Source organism: Telopea speciosissima, chromosome 4, assembly GCF_018873765.1.
Source record: "Telopea speciosissima isolate NSW1024214 ecotype Mountain lineage chromosome 4, Tspe_v1, whole genome shotgun sequence".
Taxonomy (NCBI): Eukaryota; Viridiplantae; Streptophyta; class Magnoliopsida; order Proteales; family Proteaceae; genus Telopea; species Telopea speciosissima.
In genome coordinates, this window is record NC_057919.1 from 19874650 (window position 1) to 19891336 (window position 16687).

The 16687-nt window shown below is 40.1% G+C and overlaps 1 protein-coding gene across 1 annotated transcript in view; it reads left to right on the forward strand.

Annotated features, from left to right (window-relative positions):
- The window catches only part of LOC122658539 (probable E3 ubiquitin ligase SUD1), a 42755-nt gene that overhangs the window by 21006 nt on the left and 5062 nt on the right, over nucleotides 1–16687 (forward strand). The window contains exon 6 of the mRNA XM_043853546.1: nucleotides 5763–5920. Within this exon, the coding sequence (XP_043709481.1) occupies nucleotides 5763–5920 (158 nt within the window). The remainder of the gene's footprint in view (nucleotides 1–5762; nucleotides 5921–16687) is intronic.

Sequence of the window (16687 nt, forward strand, 5' to 3'; positions counted from 1 at the left end):
ACACGTCCTCTCTATATTGTTGGGTGGAATGTCGAAGTCATATGCCATTACTGTTGCAGTATCTCCGGTGTTGTTCATCATTCCAACTTGGGATAAGATGGAATAATATGGAACGATTGGTTGTTGCAATCGTGTGGGTAAAGGTGTTCAATGGATGTTATGGTAAAGAGGATAAGGTAGTTGTATATGAGTATTTTGGAGTTTTGGCTTGGGGTTTCCAGAACAGGGAAGGAAACAAGATAAGAGAACTTAGATAGGAGAAGAAAGGTAAGAGGGGAAGAGAGACTGAAAGGGAGAAGAATTCGAGAGGAGAGATCTCGCAAGATGGTGGGGAAGAAAGCTTTAGCTACACAGGAAAAGAAAAAGAAGAAGAAGAAGAAAAAGAAGAAGAGAGATTCACCCAGGTTGGGCTCTGATACCAGATAATGGGGGAGGGGAAAGGAAGAAGGAGAATCCAGGAAGGACATCAGAATTGCAGGGGGAAAAGAGAAGAAACCGTGAGAAGAAGAAGAGGGGGGGATCAGAGTTGCAGGTAGAAAAGAGAAGAAGAAGGAGGGGGGGTGGAAGGAGGGTGTACACACACACAGCCAGAAACTCAATTCATTCTTTCCATTATTCAATTCTGTTCCCCATTCCTTCTCAAAATACAGTCTTTTAAAAACTCAAAATCAAAAAAATTGCAGAAAATAACTCCCTAACAACTACTTCTATAGCAATAACTGTCCTCTAATAATTACTTCTACAGCAATAACTAAAATAAAAACTAAATGCAGGGATGGTACGGCTTGGGCTTGGGCCTGAGATGGTATCCCTTGGAGTATCTAATTGGGCCTGGGCCTGGGCCTGGGCCTGGGCTAGGGCTAGTAGGAGCAGTCCCCAAACGTCCTGCATCATGGGGCCTTTGCGATAAGATCGCCTTCTCAGGTGGTCGATCTTCCCCTTCCCCATCAGTCTGAAACTTGTCTGCAGTCTCGAGACCCTCTCCTTATCGACTCTCCTCCTAGCTCTCTTCCTCCGTCGCTTCCGCCCGGACCTGACCCCTTGAGTCTAGGGATTACCCCCGTTCACCTGTGATCCCTTCTCTTCCTTTGGCCACTCCTTCGCTGGCCCAGCCCACCTCCTTTCCTTTGGTTGATCTAGCTGGTCTTAATGGGCCGGCTGGTCTTCTTGGGTCAGCTTCTTCTAGCCATCCGTCCCTCTGCTCAAATCCATCTGTTCCGGCTCAAACCCATTTGGGCCTAAACTCTATCACCGGGTTCCCGCACTTGGTGCCCCTGGCTATTGCCCCCCTTCCCTGCGAGTTTTTCGCCGCCGAAACCCAAGCTCCCCTCCTTTTCCTAAGAATCGTCCCTACATTGCCTATTCCTTGCCCTGCTCGGAGAGGATTTCGCCCCTAAGCCCGGATATCAGAGATCATGCTCTTTGTCGTGAGCCTTTGGATCCTGGATAGTCGCTTCGTTTTGGTTGCCTTTGGGTGTTTTTAGTTCTGGCCCTTTAGTGCGCAATTTTTGTAGGGGTTCTTCTCCCTTTTTTTTATTTGTCCTTGTGTTGTTTAGGCAAGGCTTGTTCTAGCCTCGTGCTTGTATTTCCCTCCCCCCTTCTTTCCTTTAGTTAATTAATTTTTTATTAATCCAAAAAAAAGGGGGTATCGATACGTCCAGTGAGGGTGTCAAATTTGGTATCAGTTTCACCTTTGTATGAGTTAAAGCTGTTGGATAATCTAGCTGTTGGTTACCGTGGTTGACAAGCAAGAGAACACTCAAAGGGTAATGGCAAAACATTAATTAAATAGAAATTTATAAGGTGATGGCAGAGTTGTAATTAATGGAAGTTCAAACTATAAGGAAAAGAACACAAGAGTGTACTGTGGAGTGTATCGTGTATTAGGGAAAAAGGGGCAAACTTGGAATAAAGTGAAAGTAGGGGGTAAATCAGAATTAGACTAAAAGGGGAGGGCAGTTTTGGAAATAAAAAAAAGGAAAAGACAAATAAAAGTGGAATCGTGGGGTTTTAAAAGAGAAGTTGTGGGTTTTTGGGGGTTACTGAGTGTAGTGTCCTACTTGATGTCTGTTACTCCAAAACAGTCAAGGCTTCGAAGTGGGGAAGACGACGCAAAGAAAATGGAAGACTTTGTGACTTCGATGGAGGTTTTTATGCGAGGAAGGGAGGCTTCCACTCCGGAAAGTCGACTCGCGGCGGGAAGATGGGAAACCAGGTATGACCTCTTGTATCTTCTCCTCTGAATCTTCTGGTCTTCTGACTCTACTTTTTTTTTTCCTTTTCTGTTTGATTCTCTGTTTCTCGCACTCTCTGTTCTTCTCTCCCTCTTTTTTTTTTGGGTTCTGGTTCCTGCTGGCAGAACCCTAAGGGGTGGGAATTGAAATGATGGGGTTGGGGAGATGAATTTTTGGGGGAGAAGGAGGAGTGTCGGGGAGATATTGAAGGGATGGGTTTTTTTTTTTTTTGGATTCACGGTTACAGCAAGGTAGAAAGGAGAGAAGGTTACCGTTGGAGTCGGAAGAGGTTTGGGGAGTCGGAAGAATACGCTGTCACGGTGGTTCTATGTTTTTTTTTCCACTGCTGGTATCGCATGGACGAACGGTAACAGGGAAAAGAGATCAGAGAAGAAGGGGAATGAGATGAAAGAGATTGACAGGGAAGGATAATGGATCCTTCAGCTCTGATACCAAATTGGTGGAGGACTATTGGGAGAAGGGAGAATCCTGAGATAGGATTTCAGAGTTGCAGGGAAAAGAGGGGAAATTAGAAGAAGGGGAGGGGAGGATCTCACACAACCAGCCACGCAGGCTCTTCACAAAAGAAGGGAAATTAGAAGAAGGGGAGGGGAGGATCTCACACAACCAGCCACGCAGGCTCTTCACAAACACAAACGCAACTCATCTTTCAATCTATTCAATGATGGGGAGTTACACCATGTATAAAGAGAAATAAAAGACTCCTAAAATAAACTCCCTCTAACTAGGAAACTTATTCAAATAAGGAAACTAAGAACAATTGGGAAACCAAATATCCTATGTAGCTAACTTCTAAAATAAACAGAATAAAATAAACTAAAGACTTTATTTCCCCATAAACTTAAATTCCTAAAATCTACTAGATCCAAAAACTCAAACTGGACCCGGTTCATCTCCATCTGGATACCCGAATGGGTTTGGGTTGGTCCAAGGTAGTGCACCTGCATCACACATTGAAGTAACTTAAACAGCTAAAGGGGCAGAAAATAGAAGGTTGATTATCCTCTAATTCAGCCAGCCGATGGGGCTGAAATTCTGGTCGAAGGTAGGCCCAAATCTGCTGGTCAAGTGCTTAAAATATCACAAAGATCCAAGGGTTAGATAGGGGAAGTAATGGAGGTGTATAGAAATTAGAAACTAAGTGAAAATAGAAAATAGCAAGTCAATTCCAGATCCGATGATGCTGTAAGCCTGGACAGATGTAGTATATTAGGGAGGAATGTGTCATAGTCAAAATTGGGCTCTATCTGACTGTCAGATGGGCTAACACAAATGGACAGAATTGATGTGCAAGAACAGAAGCTTGTGGTTTTGCTGAAACTGAGAACAAGATGGACAGAAGAGAGGGGGAAGAGGGAATATGACCTAGCTTCACCAGTCACCACGAAGGCCTACAGGAGGCTTCACAACCACCTAACCTAGGCTTCACCTCGAAGGATGATTGCTGATTCACCATAGTAGCATGAATCTCCACAGAGAACACAAGTTTTTTTTTTTTTGGGGGATCTTTTTAGTAGCCAAAATTGTTTGGGGCAATGCCCTCTTGTCTTTATTTATAAATCCATAGCAATCACTAAAGTAGGAAAACCCTATGTACGGTAGGAAGGATCCGTTGCAACTTAAGTCTCTCTTCAAAATAGAAGCTGTTCTAGAATATTACAAAATAGAAACTAACTACTTAATCCCGTATGGGACCTAAACCCCTAACATTTAGGCTTATAGAATTGGCCCATTACAATAGAAAACTCAGAAATACTAAGGCCATGGCCCACATAACCCATTGGGCACTCCAATTAAGCCTAACTCAAACCAAACTTGAACCATAGATTCATATGGGCCCAATAAATTAAACCAAATCCAAAACAACAAGTTCATCTTCTCTTCTTGCTGAAATTCTGCATCAATAAGGACGACCAAAACATTGTTTGTGGCACCAGCTGATTGTCTTTAGCTGCTAATTCTTCTTTTGACGGTAAGAGAGCAAAAGCCGGATGAGAACGTCACCCAAAATCAAAGTGGAAGAGTGGCCCACTCCTTTGACCTTTGCCAATCAGATTTCTAAAACAAGAAAGAGGATGAAACAACACACGTTTTGATCCATAAGTTGACCGAGCATGAGAAAAAAAGATTTTTGAGAATCAAAGATAGAGAAGAAGAAAGAAATAAGGTAACTGATCCAATATGAGTAATGTGTAGAGGAGTATTATCAGAAGTATGAAAGAATGGATTGCCTATTAATTCTTATCGAATCAAGTGCTGCTTTTGAACCAGTAGCTTGAGGCAGCAATATCCAGGGCAAAATGAAGATGAGGTAGATGCATCTGAATTGTTGGTAGCAGCAAGCAAGGGTATAGACGAGACTAGAGGAAGCACCCAAGCCAAATCACAGCCAACAACGTCTATAGTGTTTTTTGGCAGCTTTCTTTAGTTTTATTCCATATCCAGTGGAGGTCCCGACAGGAGGTCAGAAGAAGGTTCTTGATGCCTTGGAAAGACCGAGCTCATATGATAAAGTCAGTGGTCCAAGAGCCTGTGGAATCCTGTAAGATACGAGCATCAAAGGGTGTGACTACTGTTGGAGAGCACACAACTCACAGCGTTATCCCGGAAAGAGTCACCAGCTTAGAGGCTCTAGTTGAGGAATTTGAGTCCTCCTTAGAGATCTTGATGACTTGCGAATAAGAATGGATGCCTCTTAGAAGGCTATTCAAGACTTGGCAGGTGAATCTTGTGGGTTAGACAGCGACATGAAGAGCGCCCGTTGCGGTGCTCAAGGCCCAAATAAAAAATCTTGTGACTCAAGTTCATTGTCCTAAAGAGGGTGGGGTGACTACAATTAGGAGACTCATCACAAGTGAGTCCCTGAGCCACGGTGCTACAATGACACCAGATCATCAATTTCTAATCTGAGCAATAAGGTTTCTTCTTTAGGATGTCCATATTCAACTCAGAGATTGTGTATGCATGTAAACTGTAATTAGTCATACGATGAGTCTTGGTTTAATCAGGAACTCAGCAAGAGTGGGTGAGAGCCATAGTAGGTCGCAGTTTGAGGAGGTCTGGATGGGTATGGTTTGCTTGTATATTTGGAATTGACAATTAAGTTGATTTAAGGTTATGAAATACCCTAGCCCATGACTTCTCTCTCTTTTACTTAATCTGAACTTAGCCTTGTCTTGCACCATAAGTAATGTTTATGATCTAACAGAAGATGGAACAATTAATGTGGTTGAACAGTCAAGCAGGGTTTTTAGTTGCTGTCATATAGCTGGGATAAGGCTTTGTAGGGTTGAATTGAGTTGAGTTGTTGGACACTGTGAGGACATGGTGTACATTTATTTTCTAGGTTCCATAGTTCTTTATATGGTGTCTTTTCTGATTGGTCCTCTGTTAATTTCTTTGGTGCAATTAATTCTGGTATGGATTTTTTATGCTCATTGACAGTAATTCTTTTCAAACCCATTTTATACTGTCTATCTGGAAATCATCATATTGAACTCTTTGCAGGTATGGTTTTGTCCTTCGCATTGTTCTGTTGCTGGTGTTAGCGTGGATGACCCTGCTTCTTTTCAATTCAGCCTTGATAGTTGTACCCATTTCACTTGGACGTGCACTATTCAATGGTGTTCCCCTTCTCCCCATAACACATGGAATCAAGTGTAATGGTAAGCTGGTTGCAAAAAGTTCTTGTTTTTAGTCTACACTTCCCATGCTTGAGGTAAATGCTTGTTAGAATCTACGCATTCCCATTCTTTTGGGCTGTGGCTGGTGAATGACTAGTTGTTTTGACTTGGGGGGGCTTTTTATATTCTTTCTGCCCGCTTGCGCATGATGAAAAATGACTTAAAAGGCCATATGATAGAAAAATAATGCTACCAGCCAACCTAGATTCCAGATTAAGAAACGAAGATCAGATCGGCTGCTTCATAGGCCCAGATCTGAAATATTTTCCTGATAAATCTAAAATTGAAAAGGCTTGCTGGTTGGTTGATTGCAGCAGTCTATGAGGGGGAAAGAAAGAGAGAATAAGAAAAGAAGAAAGAGGAGATATGGGGTTGTTTTGGGACTGTGAACGGTACTTGTGAATAATAATGTGAACAGCAATTTTAGAAAGAAAAAGATTTTAGAAAGAAAAAGAGGAGATGAGATGAGTTTTCACAACTCTCATTTTTTACTAAAACACATCTTCATTAACTATTGATTAGGGGCGTTACCTGTATTTAAAGAACCAAAAAATTAATAAAAAAGAATCCCCCTAATATCTAGTTTCCTAAAATAAGTAAACTAATAATGTAGTTCTAGATTGGTAGGAGACCAACTAGAAGCCAGACAACCAGGATCTAAGTCGAATGGTAGTTCGGATAGGTCAAAAATAGGTAAAAATGTGAAATTAAGGTTAGGGTTTGATGGTAGAGTTAGGTCAAGTTGATGTAGGGGATTCTTCCAGTGAAGGTTATGTTAAGTTTTGATGGGTGGAAGTGATCTGGGATGGATCGGCAGCAAGGTTTGGGGTTAGAGTTTGGGTTTTTGAAAAGAGGAAAAGATGGATTTCTAGGGTTTAGGATGGTCAATTTGGGCTGGAACTTGGATTGAGTTTCCCAATGGGTGAGGGGAGAATTCGATCCAAAATTGGGATTGTTTCTATGGTTGGTTTGGTCTGGGAAGAATTTAGGTCTTGGGAAAAGTGAAAACAAAAAGGGGAAATCTAGGGTTTGGATGTATGGAATATTAGAAGAAGGGTAGGGGTTGGGGATGATTCAAACTTACTATAGTTACTGAATTTCCTGGACAGCAGCTTGTTTGAATGAGATTCTTGAATAAAATCCAATCTTGAACTAGAATTTGATTGTAGAACACCAATGAAGAACAAAGTGGGCTAGTACGAACCACTCGGGCTTCACATTGCAAGGTGTCGACTGGATCAAACACCAATCCCACCGGCCTTGATCAAACACAAGACAAAAATCTTCAATAGATAAGAAGAGTAGCAAAAAGCTTTTCATTAATCAAAAGTCGTCTTGAATACTTGCCCCCCTTACAACCTTATATAAAAGACTCAAAATTAGACTCCTACTGTCTTACACTAAAAAGGAAAGGCCTAACCAAATCCTTGACCTATTAGATAACTTAAACTAACTAGGAAACTGAAATAGATTCAAACAAAGTCCTAATCCAACCCCATTAAACACTTAAAAGAAAACTACTAAAATCACTTAAATTGAATCATTGGTTGAACGGGTTCAATTTATGAACAAAAACACCAAAATAAAACTAATGGAACTAAAACAACTAATCCCGTATGCAACCTAATTACCCATATTTTAGGCCCATAAAAGTGGCCTATTACATAGAAAACCCATAGGATCAAAGGCCCAACGTGTATATGACCCAACCCTAGACTTATTCCTAAGCAAAGAAGCCCAGTTTGGTGATAAATCTGCATCAACTAACTTACAAAATATTATTAGGACTCTTTTAAGTATGAAAACAGAAACTAAATTTAATAGGTCTCTTCTAGACTTATCTATAACAGCTAAGGAATGGGCCTAAGATCCCTAAAACAATAATTATTAGCTCAGACAGACCTTAAACAATAGGTCTCTCAATAACCCTCCAAAAGAGCAATATCAGCAACCTGGTCAAAGGATGATCAGACCTGGTTGCAACTCTGATCACAAGGTGCTGGACTGAAATGACCCTGTTTGGAAACCTAACCCAAGATGCAACCGGCCCAACCCGGTTTTCTGTCCTAAAGGGGCTGGTAGTTGACATAAGATGTAATCTTATTTTATCTTATTTGGGTAGGTAGATTACGTAGGAATTATTTTGGTAGTTTCTTTATTTGAGACATTGCCTAGTTTGAGTTACTTAGTTTATTTGGTTCCCAATTTTGGTTGAGTTTCTATTAATATGTTAGGGGAGCTTCTTTATATTCATGTAAAATGTTAGAGAGCAATAGAGAATGAATTGAAAAGGAAATTGGATTTTGTTACCTGTGTGGTGTGTTTTGTGTGCTAGCTGGCCAACTTCTCTCTCTCTCACTCTCAATCATCTCTCCCTTTTCTCTTCTCAGGTAACTTCCTTCTTCTCCATTACTCTTTTCCTTCTTTTATTCTCTCTCTCTCTCTCTCTCTTTTACATAGTTGTCAAGGTGCTAGGCGATCCAAGGCGTTCGAGGGCCAGCTAAGCGCTTAGGCGACAAGTCGTCTGCCTAGCTGCTGTAGTATTTTTTAATGTATTCTCGTAAGATTTGTCATTATCTCAATCTTAAAATGTCCAAAAAGACTTTGTAACCGTACTTGTACATCAATTTTTACTTCTGTTCCTTTTGGTTATAATAAAATAGAATATTGATATATAGAGGTGTCAAAAAAACCCGGCCAGCCGGAACCCGCCCTGAGCCTGGATAGGGCCGGGCTGGGTTTAGTGTTTTCCTGGCCTTGGCAGGGCCGGGCCGGGCCGGGCTTGGGTTGAGGCCTTGACCCTGGCAGGGCCAGCACGACCCTTTATTATATAATATCATACTATATTATAAATGTAGAAACTCAAAAGTCATGGCAAATCTTTTCATACCAAAAATACCCTTCAACAATATCAATAAGCCCAAAAAAATACCCTTCATTAATTATTAATTATTAATTGTTATAATTTTCAGCTAAATTCAATTCTTCCTCCATTAATAAACCCCCCTCAATGTTACATTAATTATTCTTTTATAAAAATTAATGGACCAATCGTTTCCCTACTCAGTTTTCTCACGTTTTTTCAGATAAATTCAATAAGAGATAATTATTATTAATTATTAATTAGAAATTAGAAATTATAAAGAGTAAAATAATCCCATTTTTCGTTGAACAATGTATAAAACCCCACTTTCCAATGTATAAAATAATCCCATCTTATCTTACCAAAAAATAAATTTACAATATTATCCATTATTCCTTGAACAATTGATAAACCCCCCTCAATTAATTGTTATAATTTTGAAAATACCCTTCATTAATTATTAATTATTAATTGTTATAATTTTCAGATAAATTAAATTCTTCCTCCATTAATAAACCCCCCCTCAATGTTACATTAATTATTCACCAAAAAAAAATGTTACATTAATTATTACATTAATTATTCTTTTATAAAAATTAAGGGACCAATCATTTCCCTACTCAGTTTTCTCACGTTTTTTTCAGATAAATTCAATAAAAGATAATTATTATTAATTATTAATTAGAAATTAGAAATTAGAAAGAGAGAGTAAAATAATCCCATTTTTCGTTGAACAATCTATAAAACCCTACTTTCCAATGTATAAAATAATCTCATCTTATCTTACCCAAAAAAAAATTTACAATATCATCCATTATTCCTTGAACAATCGATAAACCCCCCTTCAATTAATTGTTATAATTTTCAGCTAAATTCAATTCTTCCTCCATTAATAACATCTTATCTTAAAATAAAAATAAAAATAAAAATATTACAATATTATCCATGATAAACCCCCCCTCAATGTTGCATTAATTATTCTTGTAAAGAAATAAAAGAAAAAATGGATTACTGTAATGTTTGTTTATATAAACAATTTTATTATTTAAGTAAAACATCTAAAATGTTGGGTGTTCATTTCGGTGATTCATACATGAAAAAAAGCAAACACGTGCATTTGCACGTGCAACTTTACTAGTATATTTAAAAAATATGTAGAGAGCGGGCCTTGGTGCAATAGTCAAGGTTCCTCCATTATGACCAAGTTGTTACGGGTTCAAGTCTTGAAACAACCTCTCTGCGAAAAACTACCTTTTTTAATAGCTTGGGCTTTGTTAAGTGGACTGTGATCGGGCTTTGTTAGTTGACTTAGTTCCACAACTCAATGGGCCAAGAAATTTAGGGCCAATCAGGGTCGGGCCGGGCCGGGCCGGGCTTGGCTTGGGAAAACCCTGCCATGGTCGGGCTGGGTTGAGGTTATGCTTGGCCCTGGCAGGGCCGGACTGGGCTTGGGTTTAGGTTAAGGCTCTTAGGGTTGGGCTAGGGTTTAGTGCAAGCCCGGCCCATCTCGGCCCCTTTACACCCCTATTGATATATAAAATAAGGGAAAACGAACCCTGAAAGGCAATGTGGCCCCCTGCGTCCAGTCACAGAGGGGCGCGAAATGACGCCCCCGTCCCCATGAAAGGCTGAAATCCCATTGGCGGCATTGAGCCACACTGCCTTTCAGGAACCCTCTCCCATAAGATAAACAAATATCTTACTAAAGAAAGGGGGGTTGACGGCATTCTCGATGGATTCTCCCACAAATAATAAAGTAGGGGGGGGGGGGTTGAGGGCATTAATATATAAAATAAGATAAACAAATATCTTATTAAAGAAAGGGCGGAGTTGAGGGCATTCTTGATAGATTCTGCCACAAATACTAATTAGAGGGGGGGGGGGGTTGAGGCATTCTCGATGTCAATGGATTCTAGAAGTGGGGCTTGAGGGCCAGAGGGAATAGTGGAGCAAAAACCACTTGTCCTCCTAGAAACAAGCTACATTCACAACGTCGAATGAATCATGACTCTGCGGCTGCTTGTTGTTGACAAGGCTGCGACAGTGTTGAAGGGAGTGGCAGCGGCACTGAACTCGAACAGGTACGCTCCCTATTCTTTTTGCTTCCTTTTTCTTTTATGGTAGCGATGATGGCGTGGTGGTGGCCACTGCAACTTTTCTTTGTTGGCAGCAATTGTTGTGGCGACCGCTGCTACTGCGTCTTCAATCTTCTTTGTCTTCCTCCTCCCCCTCCTTCCATCTTCATCTTCTTCTTCTACTCATTACACTGCTGCTATGAGCATGTGCCACCGACGCCAAAGCGCCTTGTACAATAAGGCGACAGCTCGATTTGGCCCAGATTTTCTGCCCGGACGCCAAAGTGGCACCTAGATGACTCTTTGACAACTATGCTCTGTTATTCTATTCTGTTCTACCGTATGTGACAGCCCTAAACCCTGAGATTGAACTCTTTGGAGTGCTATCAATGAGGGCTTAAATTTAGAGGTTTCGTTACATACCCTAGGGTGACCTAGGTTGCCAAATCTGAGACCAAACCATTGCCTGAGGACTGGAAGTTCCAACTCAACTTCAGGTCTGGCTCCTGTTCTACCGCCTGAAACAATTTCAGGTAGCTTTCTTTGATGATTCGAGGGCTGTTTCAGTGGGTTACTACTTGGATTTCATAGGGTTATGAGTTGTGAATTAGGTCCAAAGTCTTGGGTTGATTGAGTTTTCCGTGTGGGAGTTCTCCTCATCGCCAGCGTCTTCTATTCCGCTGGTTTTGTTCCTGTCGAAAGGTTGAAATTTTTTTCTTCTTATCACTATTAAAGTCCTGTTTTATATTATTTGCAAGGAAACCCCTTATTTCATAAGTTAAATTCATTTATTCCCCTCATGTTTTTACATTCCAGTTTCTTCCCTTTTTAAGTTACTATTCTGCCACTGGTTTTGTTTACTCTTCCTTAAAGTACTTTGAATCTCAGATTATTACAGTTTTGGCCACTAACTTGCTTGATTGAGTTGATATTATTTCGGGTGGGCCCGTAAGAAAACCCAAGCAGGGTTTCCGAACCCGGGATCGCACCACAAGGCCTATTAGGTGTGTTAAATGGGTTTTCAAAATTAGAAGTGAATCCGAAGGTATTGGGAGGAATCAAGGAGTTATGAAAATAGAAAAGTCAGGAACTTAGGATTATAAACAAAAGAAAACAGAAACTAAAGTGAAGAATAGCAAGTAAAAACAAAAATAGACGTAAGGAATGAAATTAGTAATTAAGGAAACAAAATAAGGAGGAATAGAAATAGAAACTAGGAGAAAAATAGAAACTGAGCATTTAAGTAGCTGCCACAGGTCACCGCAAGAGAAAACAAAATACTGTTGCCACCAAGGATTCAATGTACTGATATGGTGGTTGTTCCTGCACTAGAATGTATTCTGAAACTAAGAACAAGGCAACAAGGAATCAATGAACAGTATCACAAGTCAAAATCCAAACAGAAAAGGGAGACAAACTGATATGAGAGCATCTCACCAGTCCAAGTTGGCATCCTACCAAGGGCTTCATTGCAATCTCAAAACAAAGGAGTTTGAATCTCATAGAAATCAGTAAGCATAATTTTATAAATTGTTCAAATTTTTCGGGGTAGTGTGATCCCCTACTCTTTATTTATGACTTCAATGAAATAAGAAAAATAGAAACCCCTTTGTATGGTAGGGAGAATCCTTTACAACTTGAGTCTTCTGCAAAATAGAAACTATTCTAGTACTTTTAATAAAATAGAAACCAGGGGCTAGAGTGTAGGGGACCTGTCCAGCCTTCTATAAACAGTGCTAAAATAAAGAATACAACTTACTAAAATATAAATTAACATTTATCTTGTATTAGACTCAAATTCCTCATATTTTGGCTTATAGAATTGGCCCATTACAATAGTAGACCTAAAAGTTCTAAGCCCATAGCCATATAACTTATTGGACACTCAAAATTAAACATATTGGTCCATTCTTGGTCCAATCCAATGTCCTGGTTTGCTGCTGGCTTTCTTGTTCTTCTGAACTGCATCATAATCTCTAATGGGCCCCACCATTAATTAAAATAATTACTTTCGTGCTCCCCTCTATAGCCCCACTTTTGGGCCTTATAATGCAGCCCATTACAAATAAAACCCAAAGAATTAAAAGCCCATATAACTTTAAATATTAATATAGGATTAATTTTTGGACTAAACTTGCATTTCAAAAGCATTTAGAAAACAGGGGAATATTTACTAATTCAAGTTAAAAGCATATGAAAAATGTTCGACCTGTATAACAAAAACCAATAGTGTATGCAAAATGGGGAGTATAATATGAAACTACTACCTGCATATCCAACATTGGTGGCCCATAGTTAGGGATGTAAATGGAGAATATGTATTTCAAAAATGGTTTTTCTGGAAACTATCCGAATCCATTCGAAAGCAAGTCGGATGCAAAGACGGATATTTCAATTTCAGAGTGGATATTATTTGATTCGTTTAGATCCGATTATAAAAATATGATTAAATAATAGTTTTATAAATAATATTTTATTATACTAAAAATACCTTTATCAATTTACGGTATATTAAAAGTAATTAACCAAGAAATTAAATAAAAAATATTTCATGAGGACATCTATGTAATTTCAGATTTGATATTTCAACATCAACCCTAGAGCAGTAGTGGATTCAGCCCTCCTCTTTATCATTTTCTTGAATTTTTGCCTTCTCTAGTTCTCCGCCGCTCAATGCAGATAGTGAGACCGTAGTGTCGCTCTCTCTAAACTCATGACTCCATGATGCAGATCCAAGCATCCGTAAGAAGAAGCAGCCCTAAGATTAGGGCCAAGTGTTAGGAGCCTTAGTTGATTTTTAAGTTTCCATCCTTAGTTTATTTTTCAGTCTAATTGTAAACTTAAATTGAAACGGTTCAGTTGTTAGGTGATTTATTTCTATTGGTTGTTAGGGAATCTTTTATTGTTCTAGCTTTTTATTTAAGTTGTCCCACCCCTCCATGGTTTATGTTGAGGGAGTGACTTGTTTTTGTAATAGGAATCAGCTTTGGGATTCAACTTCCTAGGCTGACTAGGTATCATGGAACTAAAACTCGGAACTCGACCAGGTTGCGACCTTGGAACTTCCTATAGTTGGTGTATTTTTTTTTTCCCAACTCAAAGGCTAGTTTCAGAGGGTTTTAGACCTAGTTTGGGTCTGAAACTTGGTACTCAGCCTATTGTAGGCCATTTAAACACAATGACATTATCAAATTTTGCAGAAACAAAGTCCAAATAGGAGTTTCACTTAATAGGAAATTAGGACAGACACTTATGCCAGAAACCAGGACAGACATAGGACAAACACTTATTTATGCCTAATATCGTTTAAGTAAATGAATTATTTCGTTTACAACCTCATCACTATTTAGAAAAGGTATGGTGCGACATCATCTCAATGAAGATGACTGATGTATTGTTTGGACAACCCTGGTTATATGATAATGATGTAACCATCTATGGAAGGAAGAACCAGTGTGTTTCAACACAAGGGACAGCATACCATTCTTAACCCTCTTAATCTACCCTCAGAGATGCTCAAATGCCAGACTATGCGTACAAATCAAAAGGGGACAGACTGTGAGAGTAAGTTCCTAGCTGTTCCACAGAAGGAATTTGAGCAGACCAGCCACGATTCAGGTATTATCGTAGCCGTGGTGACTCAAGAGGTTGCTGCCCAGCCAAAAGTCCAACTATCACAGCCCATTAAAGAGCTACTGGCTGATTTTTCTGATGTGGTGTTGGAGGAGCTGCCAAACGAATTACCTCCACTGAGGGATATTCAGCATGCCATTGATTTGGTACTTGGCTTGATTTTGGCTAATCTGCCTGCCTACAGACTTAGCCCTACAGAGCATGAAGAGCTCAAGAAATACGTCGGAGAGCTGCTCCAAAAGGGGTTTATTGAAGAGAGCCTAAGTCCTTGTGCTGTTCCAGCCCTATTGACTCCAAAGGACAGTTCATGGCGTATGTGTGTGGACAACAGGGCCATCAACAAAATTACCATCAAGTACAAGTTTCCAATTCCAAGACTTGAGGACATGTTAGACATGCTGTCCGGCTCTATGATCTTCTCCAAGATTGATCTTCAAAGTGGTTATCATCAGATTTGTATCTGACCTGGAGACGAATGGAAGACAACTTTCAAGATCAAGGATGGGTTGTTCGAATGGAAGGTCATGCCCTTTGGTTTGACGAATGCCCCTAGCACCTTCATGAGAGTCATGACACAGGTACTTCGTGCTTTCATTGGTAAATTTCTGGTTGTTTACTTGACGATATTTGGTGTACAGTAAGCATCCAGGTGAACATATTGACCACTTGAAGCAAGTCTTAAGGGTACTCAGGCAAGAGAAGTTGTACATCAATTTGAAGAAGTGTTCCTTTATGCTGCCCAAGGTTATCTTCCTTGGATTTATTGCATCTTCAAAGGGTGTTGAAGTTGATCCGGAGAAGGTCCGAAGCATTGTTGACTGGCCTATTCCAAAGACATTCACTGAAGTTAGAAGCTTTCATGGGCTGGCATCATTCTACAGGAGCTTTGTTCACAATTTCAGTGCTATAATGGCCCCCATCACCAAGTGCACCAAGCAAAGCAAAGTGAAGTTTGAATGGACACAGCTGCCAATAAAGCTTTCCAAATAATCAAGAAGAAGATGACAGAGGCTCCAATGCTACGCCTACCCAATTTTGACCTAATATTTGAAGTTGCTATAGATGCTTCTCATATTGGTCTAGGAGGAGTTTTGATGCAAAGTGGGCATCCTATTGCCTTCTACAGTGAAAAGCACAACGATGCCAAGCAGAGTTACTCAACTTATGACCTTGAACTTTAAGCTGTCGTTCAAGTGTTGCGCCATTGGAGACATTACCTTGTTGGTAAGGAGTTTGTTTTGTACACGGATTATGAGGCACTCAAGCGCCTCCACTCACAGAAGTCTATTAGCAACCGACATGCCAAGTGGGTTGCATATTACAGGAGTTTAACTTCGCTTTTGAAGTACAAGTCAGGAAAGGAGAACACAATGGCTGATGCACTGAGCAGAAAAGTACTGACTTTAAACACTTTCTCAGCCCATGCACTTAGCATCGAGCAGATTCGTGATGAGCATGCTAGTGATAAGGACTATATGCTGATCTGAAGTAGGGTGGACAGCACCCTAAGTATGCCATACACGATGGTTATTTGTTCCTAGGCACACAGCTGTGTATACCCTACTTTTCCCTATGCCATCACATCATACGGTAGTTACATGGAGGAGGCTTGGGAGGACATTTTGGGAAAGACAAGACCATCCTATAGGTGACTGATTGGTATTATTGGCCTAACTTGGCCAAGGATGTGGAATATGTAATCAGGAGATACTAAGTTTGCCACCTAGCTAAGGGTGCCAAGCAGAACACGAGTCTCTACTCACCATTGCCGATTCCTCACCAGCCTTGAGTTGACATTAGCATGGATTTTGTTCTTGGGCTGCCCCCTACTCGTGAGAGATATGACTCCATCATGGTTGTTGTTGATCGATTCACCAATATGGCTCACTTTATTCCTTGCCAAAAAGCACTTGATCCTTTCCACATTGCCAAGTTGTTTTGCAAGGAAATAGTTCGCATACATGGACTGCCAAGCACTATTGTTTCTGACCGGGATGTGAAGTTCATGAGTTACTTCTGGAAGACTAATACTAAGCTGCTGTTTTCTACTGACGGGCAAACAGAGGTTGTAAACAGAAGTCTTGGTAACTTATTGAGGTGTTTGGTTAGAGACTATGAGAAGACATGGCCCTCTATACTTGACATTGCTGAATTTGCATACAATAGCTCTGTGAACAG